The sequence below is a fragment of the Theobroma cacao genome, chromosome 9 (assembly GCF_053813885.1).
Source record: "Theobroma cacao isolate CCN51 chromosome 9, ASM5381388v1, whole genome shotgun sequence".
Classification (NCBI taxonomy): Eukaryota; Viridiplantae; Streptophyta; class Magnoliopsida; order Malvales; family Malvaceae; genus Theobroma; species Theobroma cacao.
In genome coordinates, this window is record NC_142647.1 from 1,879,649 (window position 1) to 1,895,268 (window position 15,620).

The 15,620-nt window shown below is 34.8% G+C and overlaps 3 protein-coding genes across 4 annotated transcripts; 2 read left to right on the plus strand and 1 right to left on the minus strand.

The window, feature by feature from the left end:
- Positions 1-4,152: 4,152 nt before the first annotated feature.
- On the plus strand, positions 4,153-5,173 carry LOC18587906 (uncharacterized). The gene has a single exon (XM_007011955.3). It carries the CDS (start codon positions 4,291-4,293, stop codon positions 4,813-4,815), a length of 525 nt encoding a protein of 174 aa, XP_007012017.2. The 5' UTR covers positions 4,153-4,290; the 3' UTR covers positions 4,816-5,173.
- An 807-nt stretch (positions 5,174-5,980) lies between these two features.
- LOC18587907 (polyamine-modulated factor 1-binding protein) lies at positions 5,981-13,458 on the plus strand. 2 transcript variants are annotated; one of them, XM_018128202.2, is made up of 4 exons: positions 5,981-6,121; positions 6,576-6,627; positions 7,328-7,483; positions 13,371-13,458. In XM_018128202.2, the coding sequence occupies exons 1-3, from the start codon at positions 6,058-6,060 to the stop codon at positions 7,476-7,478; spliced, it is 267 nt and encodes an 88-aa protein (XP_017983691.1). In that variant the 5' UTR covers positions 5,981-6,057; the 3' UTR covers positions 7,479-7,483; positions 13,371-13,458. The 2 variants fall into 2 exon arrangements, with proteins under 2 accessions (XP_017983691.1, XP_007012018.1); XM_007011956.3 differs by lacking the exon at positions 13,371-13,458 and adding an exon at positions 10,318-10,559.
- Positions 7,570-15,347, minus strand: KAT3 (potassium channel protein). The gene is made up of 13 exons (XM_007011957.3): positions 15,043-15,347; positions 13,452-13,667; positions 12,585-12,746; positions 12,362-12,419; positions 11,958-12,275; positions 11,381-11,620; positions 10,941-11,039; positions 10,829-10,861; positions 9,724-9,909; positions 9,315-9,392; positions 9,103-9,169; positions 8,344-8,496; positions 7,570-7,885 (listed from the first exon to the last, which is right to left on the minus strand). Exons 1-13 carry the CDS (start codon positions 15,213-15,215, stop codon positions 7,782-7,784), a joined length of 1,887 nt encoding a protein of 628 aa, XP_007012019.2. The 5' UTR covers positions 15,216-15,347; the 3' UTR covers positions 7,570-7,781.
- Positions 15,348-15,620: the final 273 nt, after the last annotated feature.

Here is a 15,620-nt window from a genome sequence, read left to right on the forward strand (position 1 = left end):
GTTAATGTTATTTTGGTTGGTAATAGTTTGATCGAGTCTCCTTAATTTATAAGGAAAAAGAAAGCTCTATTGATTTTCTTGGATTAAGTAATCCCCCGTCAAAAACCTGTAAAAACTTTCCCTGGAAACTTTTTCTCGTCATGAGTCAACATTGTACAGAGTCACCCAGTAACAGTTGAAAAAAATAACAAAATAGCAGTGCTGATTGATTCTTTAATATGATAACATCAGACATTGTCAGTTTGGAAATTATCTCTTAAATCCCTCCAAAATTCCGGACATATAATAATTCCCAACCTTGTTGATTTGTGCTTTGTGTAATCAATCTTCTGACCTTTCAAATCCAACTGTTTGGTCTAGAAGAATGATCTGTCGTTTCTTCATTTGGTGAAGAACTAGGATGCCGACGCATCCCACACTTTGATTTAATTCGTTTTTCTGTTTCTAACACTATTTTGTGTGGTTATTGGTAGGGCATCGTAGCCAAAGACCTTCCTTAATAACTGTAAATAAATGATAAAATTTCAAGCCACAAATTTGGAATCAGTTCCGTATACCCTAATTAAAATTTTGCTTTTTCAAAAGCATAGATGTATAATTCTGTGGAATAAGGTATCCTTTTATGGAAGGAAAAGCGATGATGGGACAAAACCATATGAGCAAAGGAGATATTATATATTGCCTTTTGCAAGAGCTAATAGTGGGGAACCACGTAAAGCAGGACTGAGAAAGCTCGAAAATTATTATATGGATGCAAATTCCCAGTAGAGAATGACTTCTGGTTGTCTAGTTCTGTTCACCAGGAATTTATGATCTGTCACTTCATAATGGACCAGCTGGTGGACACGTTCTCTGCCCACCAAAGTTCTCAAGCAGTCATGCACGTGCCCCTCTTTAGTTTTGTTTGGTTTTGTCAATCAGGAACCGACTTCCCCTTGGCTGGGACAGTGGTGCCTGTGTTTATACGTAAAACCAGCTAGGCCACTGGCAACCCACCTTCGCTTGAAACGTTTGTGAACTCATCAGCTTCGTTGGGCATAGCTGGGCCGAGGTCTTGAATCAAACAGGTCCATCAGGAGGCCGCGTACAAGTTTTTTGTTACCAGAAAGAATGATACTATAAAATCATCAATCCTAATGGCCTTCCTACGTTTATCAAATTGATCAGTACTAAACCTAGGCATGCTCGTCAGAGTTTCGGTGAACTTGACAGAGTGAAAAAAAGGCGCAGGTCTGACCTTGGTATGCAAATTCGGATTAGAAAATGGCATCTTCATCATCGTTCTGTCCTCTCTGTTTTGGTTTCATCGTTTTCATCACCATCCTGATAACCCTACAAGCTGCTTTCGGGAATTTTCCTGAGCACTCAGTTTTCCCATATTCCAATCAGCTTCACTAGAAATTCCAGTCCATATTTTGTGTCTCGGTGTCTAACCAAGCATGTGCATCAGCGTAGCTTCCATGTTCAACTAATGCAGCTCCTTGATGAAATCGAGTATGGACACATCATTATCAACTTATGATCTGCATCAGTTGACCCGGCCTGTACCATCGCATGATATATACAAACAGGCATAGCAGTTTATTTCACTAATTCATTAATTCACATTTCAACCCAATGTAAAACTTTCACCCTGGTTGCTGCTAAGACTGGAAGGTGAACAATCATCAAGTGATAACTCTTCTTTCAGTTGGTGATATTCACCAAATTAAGGTATGGCAGTCCGTTTGCTTAGAGAAGACTCCATATCTAATTTGGACAATATGGCGACAAACACGCATCGTGATAACTGGAAAATTTAGAATTCCCCCACAATAAGACTTAACTTGAACAAAAACAAGACATCATAAGGACAAGACATTGAATGATGACGAAGTGGTGGCTGATTGCCTTACAACAAGTCAAAGATGAACAGTCCTATAGCTGGAGAAAACGAGATGCTTCATTTCAAATGGCTTTACTGACTTGAGCAGCCACTCGCGTAAGGTTTATATATTCTTCAGATGTTTAAGCAGCATTTCCTATTTTAGACCACATTACAAACTCTGACAGGGTTTTGGAAGTTACCTGGTGAATCGCAATCTAAAAAATCTGCAACACTGACATATAAAAAGCACAGGAAAAGCTGGCAACGAACAAGTGGGGAAACGTCAAGCTAGAAATTAAAGCAATGCGTACAGAAAGAAAGCAATATTGACCAAAACTCTGAAATTCGAAGATAAAACATAAAAGAAAATATTGCATATCATAGTATATATCTTCCATGGGCATCTTGATTCCTTAAGACAAATTAAAGGTCCAAATGTACTTGACGAAGTTATTTAAGAACATTTTCTGTCGTAAACGTGCCTTCCCTCTCGCCCCACCAATTCTATCAGCATCAAGCCATATCAATGCCTCCTTCACGTGGGGGCTTCAATGGCAGCATGCCGACATAGAGGGGATTGCACGCTGGGGAGAATATGAAAGCTGAGAGAAATTTGACCAAACCAAGAGAGAAAATCCACGAACCAGGACTCTTGTCAATCCAGAAAAGGATTCAAATACAAACCATCTCTTGCGCGGTTGAGCTCTGCAGCACAGTGTTGGGCTCCAGTTCGTTGCTAGTTAAACGGGCCTTAACAAGCCCACAACATCTAGATTACTTTTGTAACGGGTATGGGCTTGTTATTGCCCGTCAACAATTAAGTTTTTAATTATCCATGTTTTGGTATCAATTTGTCAAGTTTAATTTTTCTTTAGCACTATGTTTAAAAAAACTTTTGGATTAGTTAAGAAAATTTAAATAAGTTATTATTTTTTATTATATTAAGTTAAAATTTTTATATTTTTATTTTAAATTAAATAAATTTTTAATGATTGATTAAGTTTTATCAATTACACTATTACTTATCTTTTTATATTAATATATTACTTATGTGGGGTTCATTCTAGAGTGAAAAATATTATATGATTAGGTTATTATATTACATTAAAATGTTATCTCATCATTAATTACGATATATTAAAATATCACATTATTATCAATTATGATATTTTAACATGCTACATTAACGTCATGTGATATAATACGACAAATAATATTTTGACTAAATCAATAATTAATTTAGTTTAAAATAAAAATATAAATATTATTTGATTAAAAAAATATAAAAATATAATTGAACATAATAAAATAATATGAGTTTATTTAAATTGTCTTTAATGGTTTAAAGATTTTTTAAAATCTTTTACCGTTTTCTTTTTACATCTTAAGCTTGGATTTAAATTGATCCAATAATTTTATGTTTTATCTTTTCAAAACTTCTTCCTATTCAAATTATTTGAGATTCAAACCAATATCTAAATTTGACAAATAATTTTTATAATCAATCCAAGTTGCGTTAAAATAAATTTTCTAGCAATATGCATAAGTCTTTTAAGATTTGATCAATTTTTGCTACATTTCACTATACAAATTTTTTATCATGCAAAACTTCTTAAATTATAATTGAAATTGGGTTTATGTCATTTTAAGGGTTCATCATGTTTGTTTATTACATTAACCTTTTTAATAATTTTGAGTTGAGTCGACGATAAGTGAAGCAAATTAAGTATATTTTGTCAAAATAATAATTTCAAAAGAAAAAAAGGTCTTTCCATTTACTCATTAGTGGGTAGAGTTTTTTGTTTGCCCTAAACAAGTACTAATATATTTTTTTTCAATCATGTTTTAAGGATATAATGTTTAAATAAATTTTTAAACCGTTAAAAAAATTTCAATAAATTTTTTTTATTATATTTAATTATTTTTATATTTTTATTTTTAATTAAATAGTATTTTGACTTAATTAATCATTAAGTATAAAAAATTATTTGATTTAAAATAAATATATAAAATTTTATTTAATTTAAAATAAAAAAACTTAATTAAAAATAATAAAAAATAAAAAATTATTTTTATTTTAAATTTTCTAGCATTTTGAGTTTTGCCGACTCAATAAGCTAGGCTTTATTACACTACTAAATAAAAAGAGAGAAAAGAAAAGACCGGCCGTCCATGTAACCAATGAAACAGCTACACGTAAGCAGGCTGCAACCCGCGTGACCCTATCATCACCCTGAGGCTTTGGCGGTGGTAGATACTTACGTGAGAATAATTACATATTTCCTATTTCCAAAGAAATCCTAATTCCCATCAAACAAGCATTGAAAACCTATTATTAATACCCCCATCGCATCTCTAATCTTCGTATTATCGCATTGGAACTTCATTTGTCTTTGGCGTTTCTTTTCCCCTTCTAAAATCCAATGGCAACGGCGATTCTTCTCCCCGAAGAGTGTGTAGGTAATCGTTTACGCCACGAAACCCTGAGCCTAGCTCGTCCTTTGAGATCTCGTGGAAACCCTAACCCTAACACGATCAAACCTAAATCCGGCAATGATGGTTCTAGCTCTCGTGGTAGGAAGAGGAGTTCAGCTAGGTTCCAATCGAATAACAGAAGACAATCCGAATCCATGGTGGTCAAATCGCCTGGGAAGAATCTGGTGATGGGCCAGGTCAAGATCCTTAAACGCGGGGAAAAGTTGATCCCCGTTGCTGAGAAGACGAATCGTGGAAGGATCCACGGATCGAGTGGTGAAGAGGAGTCTGATTTGGCGTTGGGGTCCACGAACCGGTTGGGTCCAGATCCGGAAACGATGCAAAAGCAAATTAAGGTCAAGGAATTCAAGATTCGTAACGATCTTTTTGCCGGTTCTAATTTTGTTTCGCCGCCGCCCAGTTCGCTTCCGGTCCCTTGTTTTTTGGGAAAGACCGAAAGAACATCCTCGTAATTGTTGCGGCGATCATGAGAGCTGGTTTCGGAATGATTTCCATTAGAAAAATCAGGAGATTGGAATTAGCGTTGGGTTTACTGTGGAATTTATTGCTACTGCATCTCATATTCTTCCTTTATTTTTTCAAGAGGAAGAGTATTGAGTGCAAGCAAAGGAAGGAGTAGAAGAATCAGTACTAGTCAGTGCCATCCGTCGTGTACTTGTCTGTTTGATTAGGTAATCGTTTGTCTAGTGACAGAAATGTATTTAGGTATTGTGTTGTTTTTCCATGATTCAATATGTACTGCCAATTATCACTTTGATTTGGTGTAACTACTATTAATTTAGCGATATTGTTGTAGGCTTAGTAGAGAAACTTGCTACCTTCCTTTCTTTTAGTTGTTAGCTTCAATTTTCCATGATAAAATACTGAAATTTACCATTACCACTGAATTAATTAGTAAAATACTGACTCGTTCCAGATGCCACTGAATCCTGACAGCAACAAGAAGCTTTGAGATTCAGGTAGTGTTGTTCCAATGTATTGTTCAAATTCCTGTGTGGCCATTGAATGCTCAGGCTTTATAAATCCGGACTCGTACCAGTTGCCATTTAATCCTTACGGCAACAAAGAGCTTTGAAATTCAGGTAGTGTTTTTCCAACGTATCGTTGTATTCCACCGGCGCCGGTGAATGCTCGGGCAGGGCTTGAAATAAGATTTGATCTTGCTCTGTTGGTCATTTCTGTGGGAAGCAGGTGTTTTTGATGATGAAGTCGAAAGAAAAGCAAGTTTGGGCTATGGGAACAGAATTCTGAAATGGGCTGTAAACAAGTCCAGATGCTTTCGCACAACGAATTGCAGGTGCAGTAACTAATTTGGAGAGTTCTATTTTGAGGAAATTAAGTAAATAGAATCTGTTTGATACCACTATTTGATTGGGTTTCAAGGCTTGAAGTGCTGGTCCTGCTCCAAGCTTTACAGGACTGGGCCACTAGCATCAGAAGGCCAAAAGCCCATATTTCTATTTTTTTCCCCGTCAACCTGCCTCGAGGAAATACCGTATTTTAAAATAAAATAAATTAGAGAAGATAAAATTATACGTATCTAAGGTACGGGAAGAAATAGCGGCAGGCAAAGCAAATATATTGCCGCCAAACAATTGCGCCTACTAAACAATTTAGAATCTCGCTCTCACTTTTTCTCAGTTTCTCTGCTACCGAATTCAAAAACTCTCTCTTAAAAGCTCGAAAAGAAAGCAATGGCGAGTTCACCATCTCAGGCTGTTGCAGAAGCTGAATCTCAGCTGTCTTCTCTCGTCTATGGTTCAGTTTCTTCGTCACTTTCTTTTTCTTCCTTCCTCCCATAATTACTTTCATTACGGTTATGATTTCAAACTACATTGAATATTCTCTGTTATTATGTGATTTCTACTTGAAATCATCGCATGATTGAAAAATTCACGTTGAAGAAATGCATTTCGTTATCATCATTTACCTGCGCAATTCAAATTGTATAACAAACAGAGTGAAACGTGAGGATCTTAGCCTGAATCAGTTTTTAATTGCATAATTTCTTGAGATCGGTTGTCATCCTTGTATTTCTGTGTCTTTTTTATACCTTAGAGGATTATACGTTGAGCAGACAAATTTCATTTTTATAAATACGTGCTTATAAAGTTTTTTACAAAGTTACTTTTCTCACATCGTGTAATTTTCCGTATATAGATATTTATTTATATCAGAATAATAGATGGTAACTTGTATTTAATTAATGCAGAGATGTCGCAGCATGTTCAGACGGCAATGGAGAACATGCTTAAGATGATAAGGTGAGTATCATGAATGTAACTTCAGCTGGTAAACACCGTCGATGTGGAACTTATTTTGGAAAATTTGTTATTATCTTTCTTTCTTCATTTTAACTTCAGCTTTCTTGCCAAAATTACACAAAGAAATAATTGGTGTATTATCATGTATAACCACTTTCTTCTTTTTCTTGTTCTCTGCATTCTTGTCGGTATCATTTTTGGTCTCTTTGCACTATCTTTACTTTTTTTTGTTTGGCTGAGAAACTGTGTTTTCGTGAATGGACTTCTTGCTGACTTGGTTTTCATTTTTCGATTTTGTTGTCTCCTTAGCGAATAAGCTGATACTTTTTATGGAAGTGAAACAGTTTCATCTGTGCTACTATGCTTTTGTCGTATAATATTCTCTGTTTATCAATTACCTAATGCTGCTAAAATACTCAGGAATCATGTCTTTTATATCACTTTTCCTATGCTTTTTTATTCACTTATGATCCTGCAATAAGTTGATGGCAAAGAACATTTATTTGTTAAACCCATTCAGTCCCGTATTATGTTGTGCTTCTGCAAGATTGTTCAATCTCTATTTTTCAGATCCAGCATTTCGTCACTCCCTCATTCTTTAGATTCTGGGAGACAGGTTTAATCAAATCATTAGCTTGTTGCAAACACCATTTCTCCTGAAAATTAAGTTTTGTTTACCTTTTAAATTAAAATTCTGCAGTGAAATTGATCAGAACTCTTCAGGAGTAAGGGAAGAGATAGAGAAGTGCAAAGACTCTGCTCTTGAAAGGAAGAAAGGTTTGGAGGAAGAGAAGGAGCGGCTTCAGAAAGCTGCGTACACTATTTTGGACATGCTGAGTAACAGAGATTGAAAACTGTAAGCTCTGTAGTTATCATCACCGCTTTCCCATTATTTTACGGGGAACATAGTAACTGAAGATAGGTTAATATTAGGATTGAAGCTTAAGCCCAATGGCTAAACATTGCATTGCCTCCTCTGTCCACAAACAAATGCATACACACACAAACAACCATTTATATAAACATGCAGCTGTATTGCAAATACTTTTGTTGTTTAGAAATATCATCTACCTAACTTCTTACAGCCAGTGCATTTAGAATCATTGCATAAACAGATTAATGTATGGATAACTGATCAAATAGTACCTTAACATTTAAACAATGAATAAGTGATCATTCTCTCTCAGAGCATTCAGTTCTTCAACTTCTGAGCCATCAGCCATAAGAATTGTGCTCCCTCTCTTTCCAAATTTCTTCTCTGCGTTAACCAAGTATAACAAAATTCAGTATACTGCATTGATGCTCCATTCTCCCTTTTTTTTCGTTCATTAAGTGTATATTCGTGTATCCAAGAACATGCTGTTTTCCTCTTGAATTCATTACCTTTCCAAATATGTGGATTAATGATATCACTTTTGCTAGAATTGGCATCATATCTGTTAAGTGTTTAGTCTGTGTTGTTGTGACGTGTGAAAGGAAAGTTGCTTCTATTGGTTTAGTAGGCTTAGCTTCATGTTTGAGGTCTCAAGGTCAAATCCTTCAACATGCTGTTATGTACTCGATCACCTTCTCGTAGGAATGAGTTTTAGTTGGGTTATATCTTTTTGTTTGTTGGGTTGGTTGCATCTTTTCCCATTCCTTCAAGTCTTTTAGCATGTCATGTGGAAGTTAGAAAACAAGTATTGGCTTTTTGAGAAGCTTGTAGTTCTGTGATACCTGCTAGTCTGAAGAGGTCTTCGATTGAGTCAGGCAAATATATGAGCTTTCCCAATCTGTCACTAGACATTGTTCCTTCGGTTGGATGATGCCCATAGATTATCACCCGGATGGTGCTTGCACTTAGTGAAGGACTGGAAGCGTTTGGTGTTCCTGCAAAATGGTAGAATTATTAAATTGCAAATATCTACAGAATGTTATGCATTTTATTAAAAGAACATATATCTGGATTTATTTAACAAATCATTTGGTATAGGCATACCATCTCATGCTAATCCATGAGCTTGAGCTTTTAGCACAACTAAATGGAGAAACTAATCTCATCATCACCTTAAGACAATCATTTGTGGATTCATATTCATTATTTTTTGATACATCTAGGAAGGCTAGATCATATTATTTATTTTAAATGGCATGGGAAGACTTTATTTCCATCCTAGATGGATGATAGACTCACCCTTTTCCCTCCTTAAAACACCAGATTGACCCATATGCTCAAATATGTCAAACACAAAATTAGATGCAAGTTAAGAGTTGACATGATATAGGGAACACAAGTGAATATTTTATATTAGTTTCATAAGAAAATAACCAGTGGCTGCTACTATAAGGTTTAGCAATTATCAACTTAAGGGTGTGATTCTTTGGTTGTGCATCAAATTTGTGTGGGCTTATGGGAGCATACATATTATCTGCATAGTATATACTTGAAATTTCTTGCTTCCATTAGCTATCATTGATCAAGGAGCTTTGATTTACCTTCTGGATTTGCATTTGTGGAATCCAATGCTTCTCTGCTTTGTTGCTTCTCATTTTGTGCTATAGGCTGCAAAAGAGACATAATAGAATCTAATCTACTTTTTGATCAAACAAGAATGGTCTAGATTTTTCATAAAGTGCTGTTTTATTCCATGTCTTATAATCACATTTGGGGCTTACTTTCCTCTAATTGGTTCAGTATGAAGACATACCTCTATACTCTGCTCTGCCAGCAATTCCGTTAGGAAAGGTATTTCCTGTAGCATGTCTTCTTTTAAGCCTTTCAAGTGCTGAGAATAGAAGAGTCAGAAGTGCTCTTGAGGTTTTGGTTAAAGGCATAAAAAATTTATGGATAAAGATTGTGTATCATCCATGAATTCATTGTAATACTTCATTGCTTTTTTTGTTTTCCCCAACCCACTGCTCATTCAAATTTAAAGTCTTTTACATGCTCTGGTCTAAAATAATTTTCAACAGCCTTAGGTCCCATGTGGATGATTTCCCATAAAAAATTTTCTTTCACTTATAGTTCGTGTCTTTTGATCCCTTTATTGCTTTCTTTTCTCCTGTGGGTGTAGAACTGGCAATGGATGGGTATGTAAGATGATAATGTTTACAAACCTCCATGAAGTTAGCAATAATAATCTTTCCATCTTCACTCTGTGGTTGCACCATTTGTTTGAAATGGTGGTGGCTTATCCGGATAACCTGGGAGAGCCTCTTCGTTCTCACCATGAAAGGTTGGGGGATGTTGAAAATCACTGCAATTTCTCCTGCCATATCTGCAGATCCTAGTTTTGACAAAAACTTAAAAAGGAAAGAAAGGAAATTAGTTTAAGATGACAAATGGAAAGAAAGAAGCTTTAATTTAACATTACAATATGACATGTGTTTTGGCCTTTTCACTTTTTTTTTTTCCCTAAAAAAGCTCTCTCACTGTCCAAAATGCTTGTTTATGATGGTGGTTATAATCTCAAGAAAGCAACTCTCTTATTACTAAAATTCATTGGGTCTCTCAATCAATTATCAGAAGGTTTCTTCATGATCGTATCTTGTCTTTCTGGTCTAAGATATATGCAGCAATTCTTCATGTACACTTTTTTAGGCTAGAAGTAAAAGATGTTGATAATTGAGCTTGCGGTTCAGTTATTGATACTTGTTTCCTGGATTTCGTCTACCTTGCTTTGTTAAACTAATTATTTTTATTTACCGCAGCAATTGTTGAAAGTATAAAATGATAAGGTCAAGTACATCCTCTTAGAGAAGTTCTGGGTGGGCAATGGGAGCAGTTACTTCTGAACTTTTAGCAGTCTGTGAGACATTATCTTTCAGAATATTTGTTTGGCAATAGTTGTATCGGCTCTATAGTGAAGGTCTGTGTTTTTACTATACTCTAATTGCCATATCTTAGTTTCAATTTGATATCAAAATAAGGCATCTTTATCTGTGTTCATGTTTCATCAATATCTTTGTTTATTTACGAAAAATGGTACTTTGATAGTGCTTCCCCTACCCCTGCATCCTAAAACATTAGAAAAACAAAAGGAAAAAGAAAACATATATGCTCCTTCAAATCTGTTATTATAGTTCCTTTTCCATTATTCTGAGTCAATAGGAATATTATGCTCTGAGTTTATAGATGTTCCATCTAACTGTTTGACCGATAGTTATTGAGTTCTATAAATGGAAGCATTTGGAAATTATACCCTTGTATCCAAAGATATACCTGCTCCATTCCATTCTTGTATGTGAGCATATCCTGCAGTTTCAGAGAGTTTAGATTCTGCATCTGAGGTTAAATAGAAGGCATAAAAATATGACTAGGAATGATGCTATACCACTGCTCCAGATACTAGAATGTAGAAGTCTGTGGGTATCTCATTTGGTAAAATAATTTCAACCTTCGGAGGAAAATATTCAGCTTTCATCTCTGATACCTGTAAGAAGAATATATTATGAAAAAGTGCTTATGATAGATATCTAAGGCGATTAAAGTTTTGTTTTAACATAGTATTTCTATAGTAAGGGGGGCAGTTTTTGATTACAAATTATTTTTTGGGTGACTTAACGGCTAAAAATCCACTGTTAAATATGGGAACCTAATTTGGTTAGGGTGAAGTATATTTTTTTTTTTGCATTTTAGGTGGATGAGGCATCGCCTCAACGGTAGCCCACACCACAGACCAAATGGGAGGTTTCAGATTTGAATCCTGCATGGAATTATATATACATACATACATACATACATACATATATATAAAGAAGGAAATATTATTACCAGCTGAGAAACAAAATCTTCAGAGACTCCTTTGAATAGGTAGGTTTTTTCAACAGTACTGCGGAAGAGGTGCTGGGAAATGCTTGATCTTATTGCCTTGGGCAGGTCCTGAAGCACTTCTTCTTGCTGTAACTCTGCTGTCTTGAACTTGAGTTGCATGTGTGACAGCATTTGTTCTCTCAGCCCATCTGGAAGTCTATTTTTGCTTGCGTAACGCAATAACTCATTGATGGTATCTCTCTGTCGAGACATGATCCTAGTTATGGTCTATTTGATATGTTTGGATTAAAATGCAAATGTGAAGTAGCACTCCAACATCATGCAAGGTCTAAAATACATGAGTGAAATTTGACTAGCATTGAGCTACCTGAATCTCTATACTGAAGAAGGTAGAATCATATCAATCCAAAAAACATTAGGATTATATAGAGACTTTCTCTAGGACCAACAAAGCAAGGAGTTATCAATATATTTCTAGGTTCATCAAGTACTTTATGTGCTGCTAATCTTGTATGCTATTGTTAGCTATGAGATGGAAGATGTTCTTTGAAAATGAATGGAGAGAAGAGAGAATCACCATGGCAAAGGTCCTGACTGCAGCATGGACGATGAGATTTGTCATGTTACCAATTATGTACGAAGTGAGGCCAATATTGAAGAGCATATAAATCATGTTAAAAACCTTCTCTCCTGTATTCACTGCATGCAAGTCTCCATAGCCAACTGTGGTGAGAGTGACAATTGACCAGTAAATGGAATAGGTGTAGCCTACCCAGATACTTTTGTGCTTAAAATCTTCAACCTCGCTTCCAATCCATGTCTTAGCTGGTGTTCTGTGGCGTGCAGCCAGCCAGTAATAGAAGCAACCAGCTGAGTGCACCGCAAATACCGTGACCTGCCATTGAGTAGAAATCAAATTTACTTGTAAATGTTTGGTTGGGGATGGAGAGTAGGAAAGTAGGAGTAGAACATGATGCTCACACAGACTAGTTTAAGGAGTCTTGTCCAAAAGTAGCTAAACCGTGGGTCCTTTTCTAACCTATCAAAAATGACTTCAAATTAGATAAGATAGTATTTGTGTTCAATCCCTCGTTGTCTATCTCTTGAAGTTTGAAGGAATGTAGCAGACACAGGAGAGAAAGAGAGGAAAATGAGGTTTGCTTAAAAGAATACTGTGTAGTTGTTAAATTAGACATTGGTTTACCTTTTGAAGAGTTCACTAACACGCCAGAGACGCCATAGACGAAGCAAGTTGAGGAAACTGAAGACCTCACCAGCATGCCATTTGCCAGTGACGATTTTGTATATGAACTGGAATGGCAGAGTAGACGCTACATCCATAAAGAACCAGAACCGTGTCACATATCTGTAAGAACAAAATTTTGTTCAGATATTAGAACGCATATTTTTGCAATTATTAAACATTCACACTCATAAATCTTTAGGTTAAGACAGAATTAATACTTTAGAACTTTAGAAATCATTTCATGCACGTGAGATTACTTTGTGTAAATCTCCACATTTTGTCTAATGACAGTTCACGCCAAATCTATGCATTCATTTCTTTGGTGGGCTTATTCAGCAGTTTTCAGCCTTTTAAGTTTGGGTTTCAACTCTCTCGGGGCACATTTGTTTGATGGACCAGGGCAGCGCGCATTTCATCCAAACCTTGGCCTTTTTGGCATTTCACCAAAATCATAGGCCAGCTCATGTAATTTGATGATATGTGTTAAAGTAAAGTATAAAGTATTATCTATTTGAATTTATTGAATTTTATAATTTTGTTGTATAAAAGGAATGTTGAAAATGATATAAATATTTAAATATTTAGTTGTATTTTAATACACAGTTAATGTGAGATTCATAACTTTCTTTTGAAATTGTGATAAAATGACTCAAATTACTTAATAAATTCATCAAAAAAGTCAAGAAATAATGTTTACTAGGCATCAAAACAATATTTTCATTGAAATAACTTCTCTATTTGCAGCGAGATAAGAATAAAATAATAACATCCATTGATGGAAAGGAAGAGAGTAATCAGCTATGCAAAGGAGATGTAGTGACATACCGCAATGCAATTCTCTTGTGATCATCAACAAGGAGATAGGTTGTTTTATCCAAGTAAGCGACAAAGAAAGTTAGGATGATGTCCGTGGCAAAGAAGACATCCACCACCAAATCAATGATCAAGAGCGCCCCTTTGGCTGCTTTCTTGAAAGCTACCTCGAAAGTAGATGCCCATGCCGAGTACAACACCAGCGCTACCAAAAACGTTTGCCACCATCTGCACCCCTTGCATTACCATATCAAGAAATCATACATTTTTCTTTAGAAGATTTAAAAAAAAGGAAACATAATCCTTTAAGATTTTTATCGAATATTGTTCCTTTAAATGATGAAAATATGCTTCAAGTTGACGTGGAAATTAGCAAAATGTCTATTGTGGTGCTTTCTTTTGTTTTTTGAAATAGAAAATAATTGATAAGAACAGTATGTAAAACCAATTATGCACATTATCATTTTTGGAACTTTGTATATTATCAAAGGAAAACTCAAACATAGATAGGAAAGAAAAAAAAAACATAATATATAAAAAAATCAAATTTATTTCTTTTTAAATTAAATAAGTTTTAATTTTTTTATTATGTTCAATTAAATTATTATACTTTTATTTTGAATTAAATAAATTTTTATAATTAACAGTATTAATTAAAACGTCACTTTGTCATTTTTATCATACGATGTTAATTTTTGACTTATCATAATAAATGATAACATGATATGTTGATATATTAGATTGGATGATGATGTGACATGATTATACAATTTATGATATTTTTTATGTTAATATCATGTAAATATAAAAATAATAAAAAGTATTTTAACTAATGATAATTAATTAATTATTAATAATAAAAATTTATAGAACTTAAAATAAAATATAAAAATTCATTTAAATATAATAAAAAATAAAAAAATTAACTTTTTCAAATTTTAAAACTTTTTAAAAATGTACCAAAAAAAAAAAAAAGTCTTCATCTCCTTCGTTCTCATCTGCCTCTTGAGCAGTGAGCGGCAAACAAAAGTCAAAAAACCGATCAAGGGCAATGTTGAGAATTCATATCATAACGCAAAGCACGCCAGCATGTGCATACTTCGACCAACCAAAGCCCGACGGGGGGATCCCAGAGAAACTCCCAACCCAAAAAACCCCCAAAATGAAAACTCCTACTCCTAGTCAAACACTCCATTCGAAAACCCTTTAGAATCCTTATCATCATCTTCTTCTTCTTCTTTTTTTTTTTTTTTTTTTTGCAGAAGTTTCTCTCTTCTAATGAAATGATTTGATCGCTATAGAGGTTGCGGCATCACTTTTTTACCCATCATTTAATTCACTTCCTACGAAGCTACGTGAAGGATTTGTATTATATACGGGTACTCTTCTTGAATCGAAAACTTAAACTTTAATTGCACCATTTAGGCTTTCAAGGTAATCTAGGAAATGCAAAACTAAAGGTGGAAAGTCAGTAACCTGAATATTTTTTAAATGTTTTTTTCTTTGATTTAAACGATGAAATTAAGCCGGAAGAACGCAAAGAGAAACACAGTATGAATAATATTGAGTCAATAGGAGAAGGAAAATTAATAAAGAGACTCACCGATATCTAAAATCATAAGGAGCGATGACATATTTCTTGAGGTGCAGGTATCCATCGTCAACCACAGTTCCGAACGCCGGTAAGAGGCTACTGGAAACGGAGGCCAGATTCTTCATTTCACCGCTTGATCGTCTCCGGAAAAGTAACGGTAACGGTGAGTTCGTTTCTGCCATTGCGTCTGTTTGGAGAGAGATCGAAACTGGCTCGCTCGCTAGCTAGCTTGATTGCTTATTGTTTGTTTAATAAAGTCATAGGATCTGGGCTTAAGAGATCTAATTGACGAGGGAGAAAAGTCCTAAGATCATTAGAATATTAAGGAGGAGGTGAAAATGAGCTTTCAACCTGCCTTTTGAGTTTCATATTATAATAATGAAGGGATCTTACATCATCATCGTCATCATTATTATTATTATTAATTATCTTAACAATATTCGGCCACATATTGAGGGTGAAGGTCCTAAATTAATCCCCACAAAGAATCATCGTTGAAAATATATAAACGAATAATCTATTATATATCGTAATTTAATAATAAATTTCCTCTTTTTCTCTCTCTCACGTCTTAGGGTTAGTGCTCG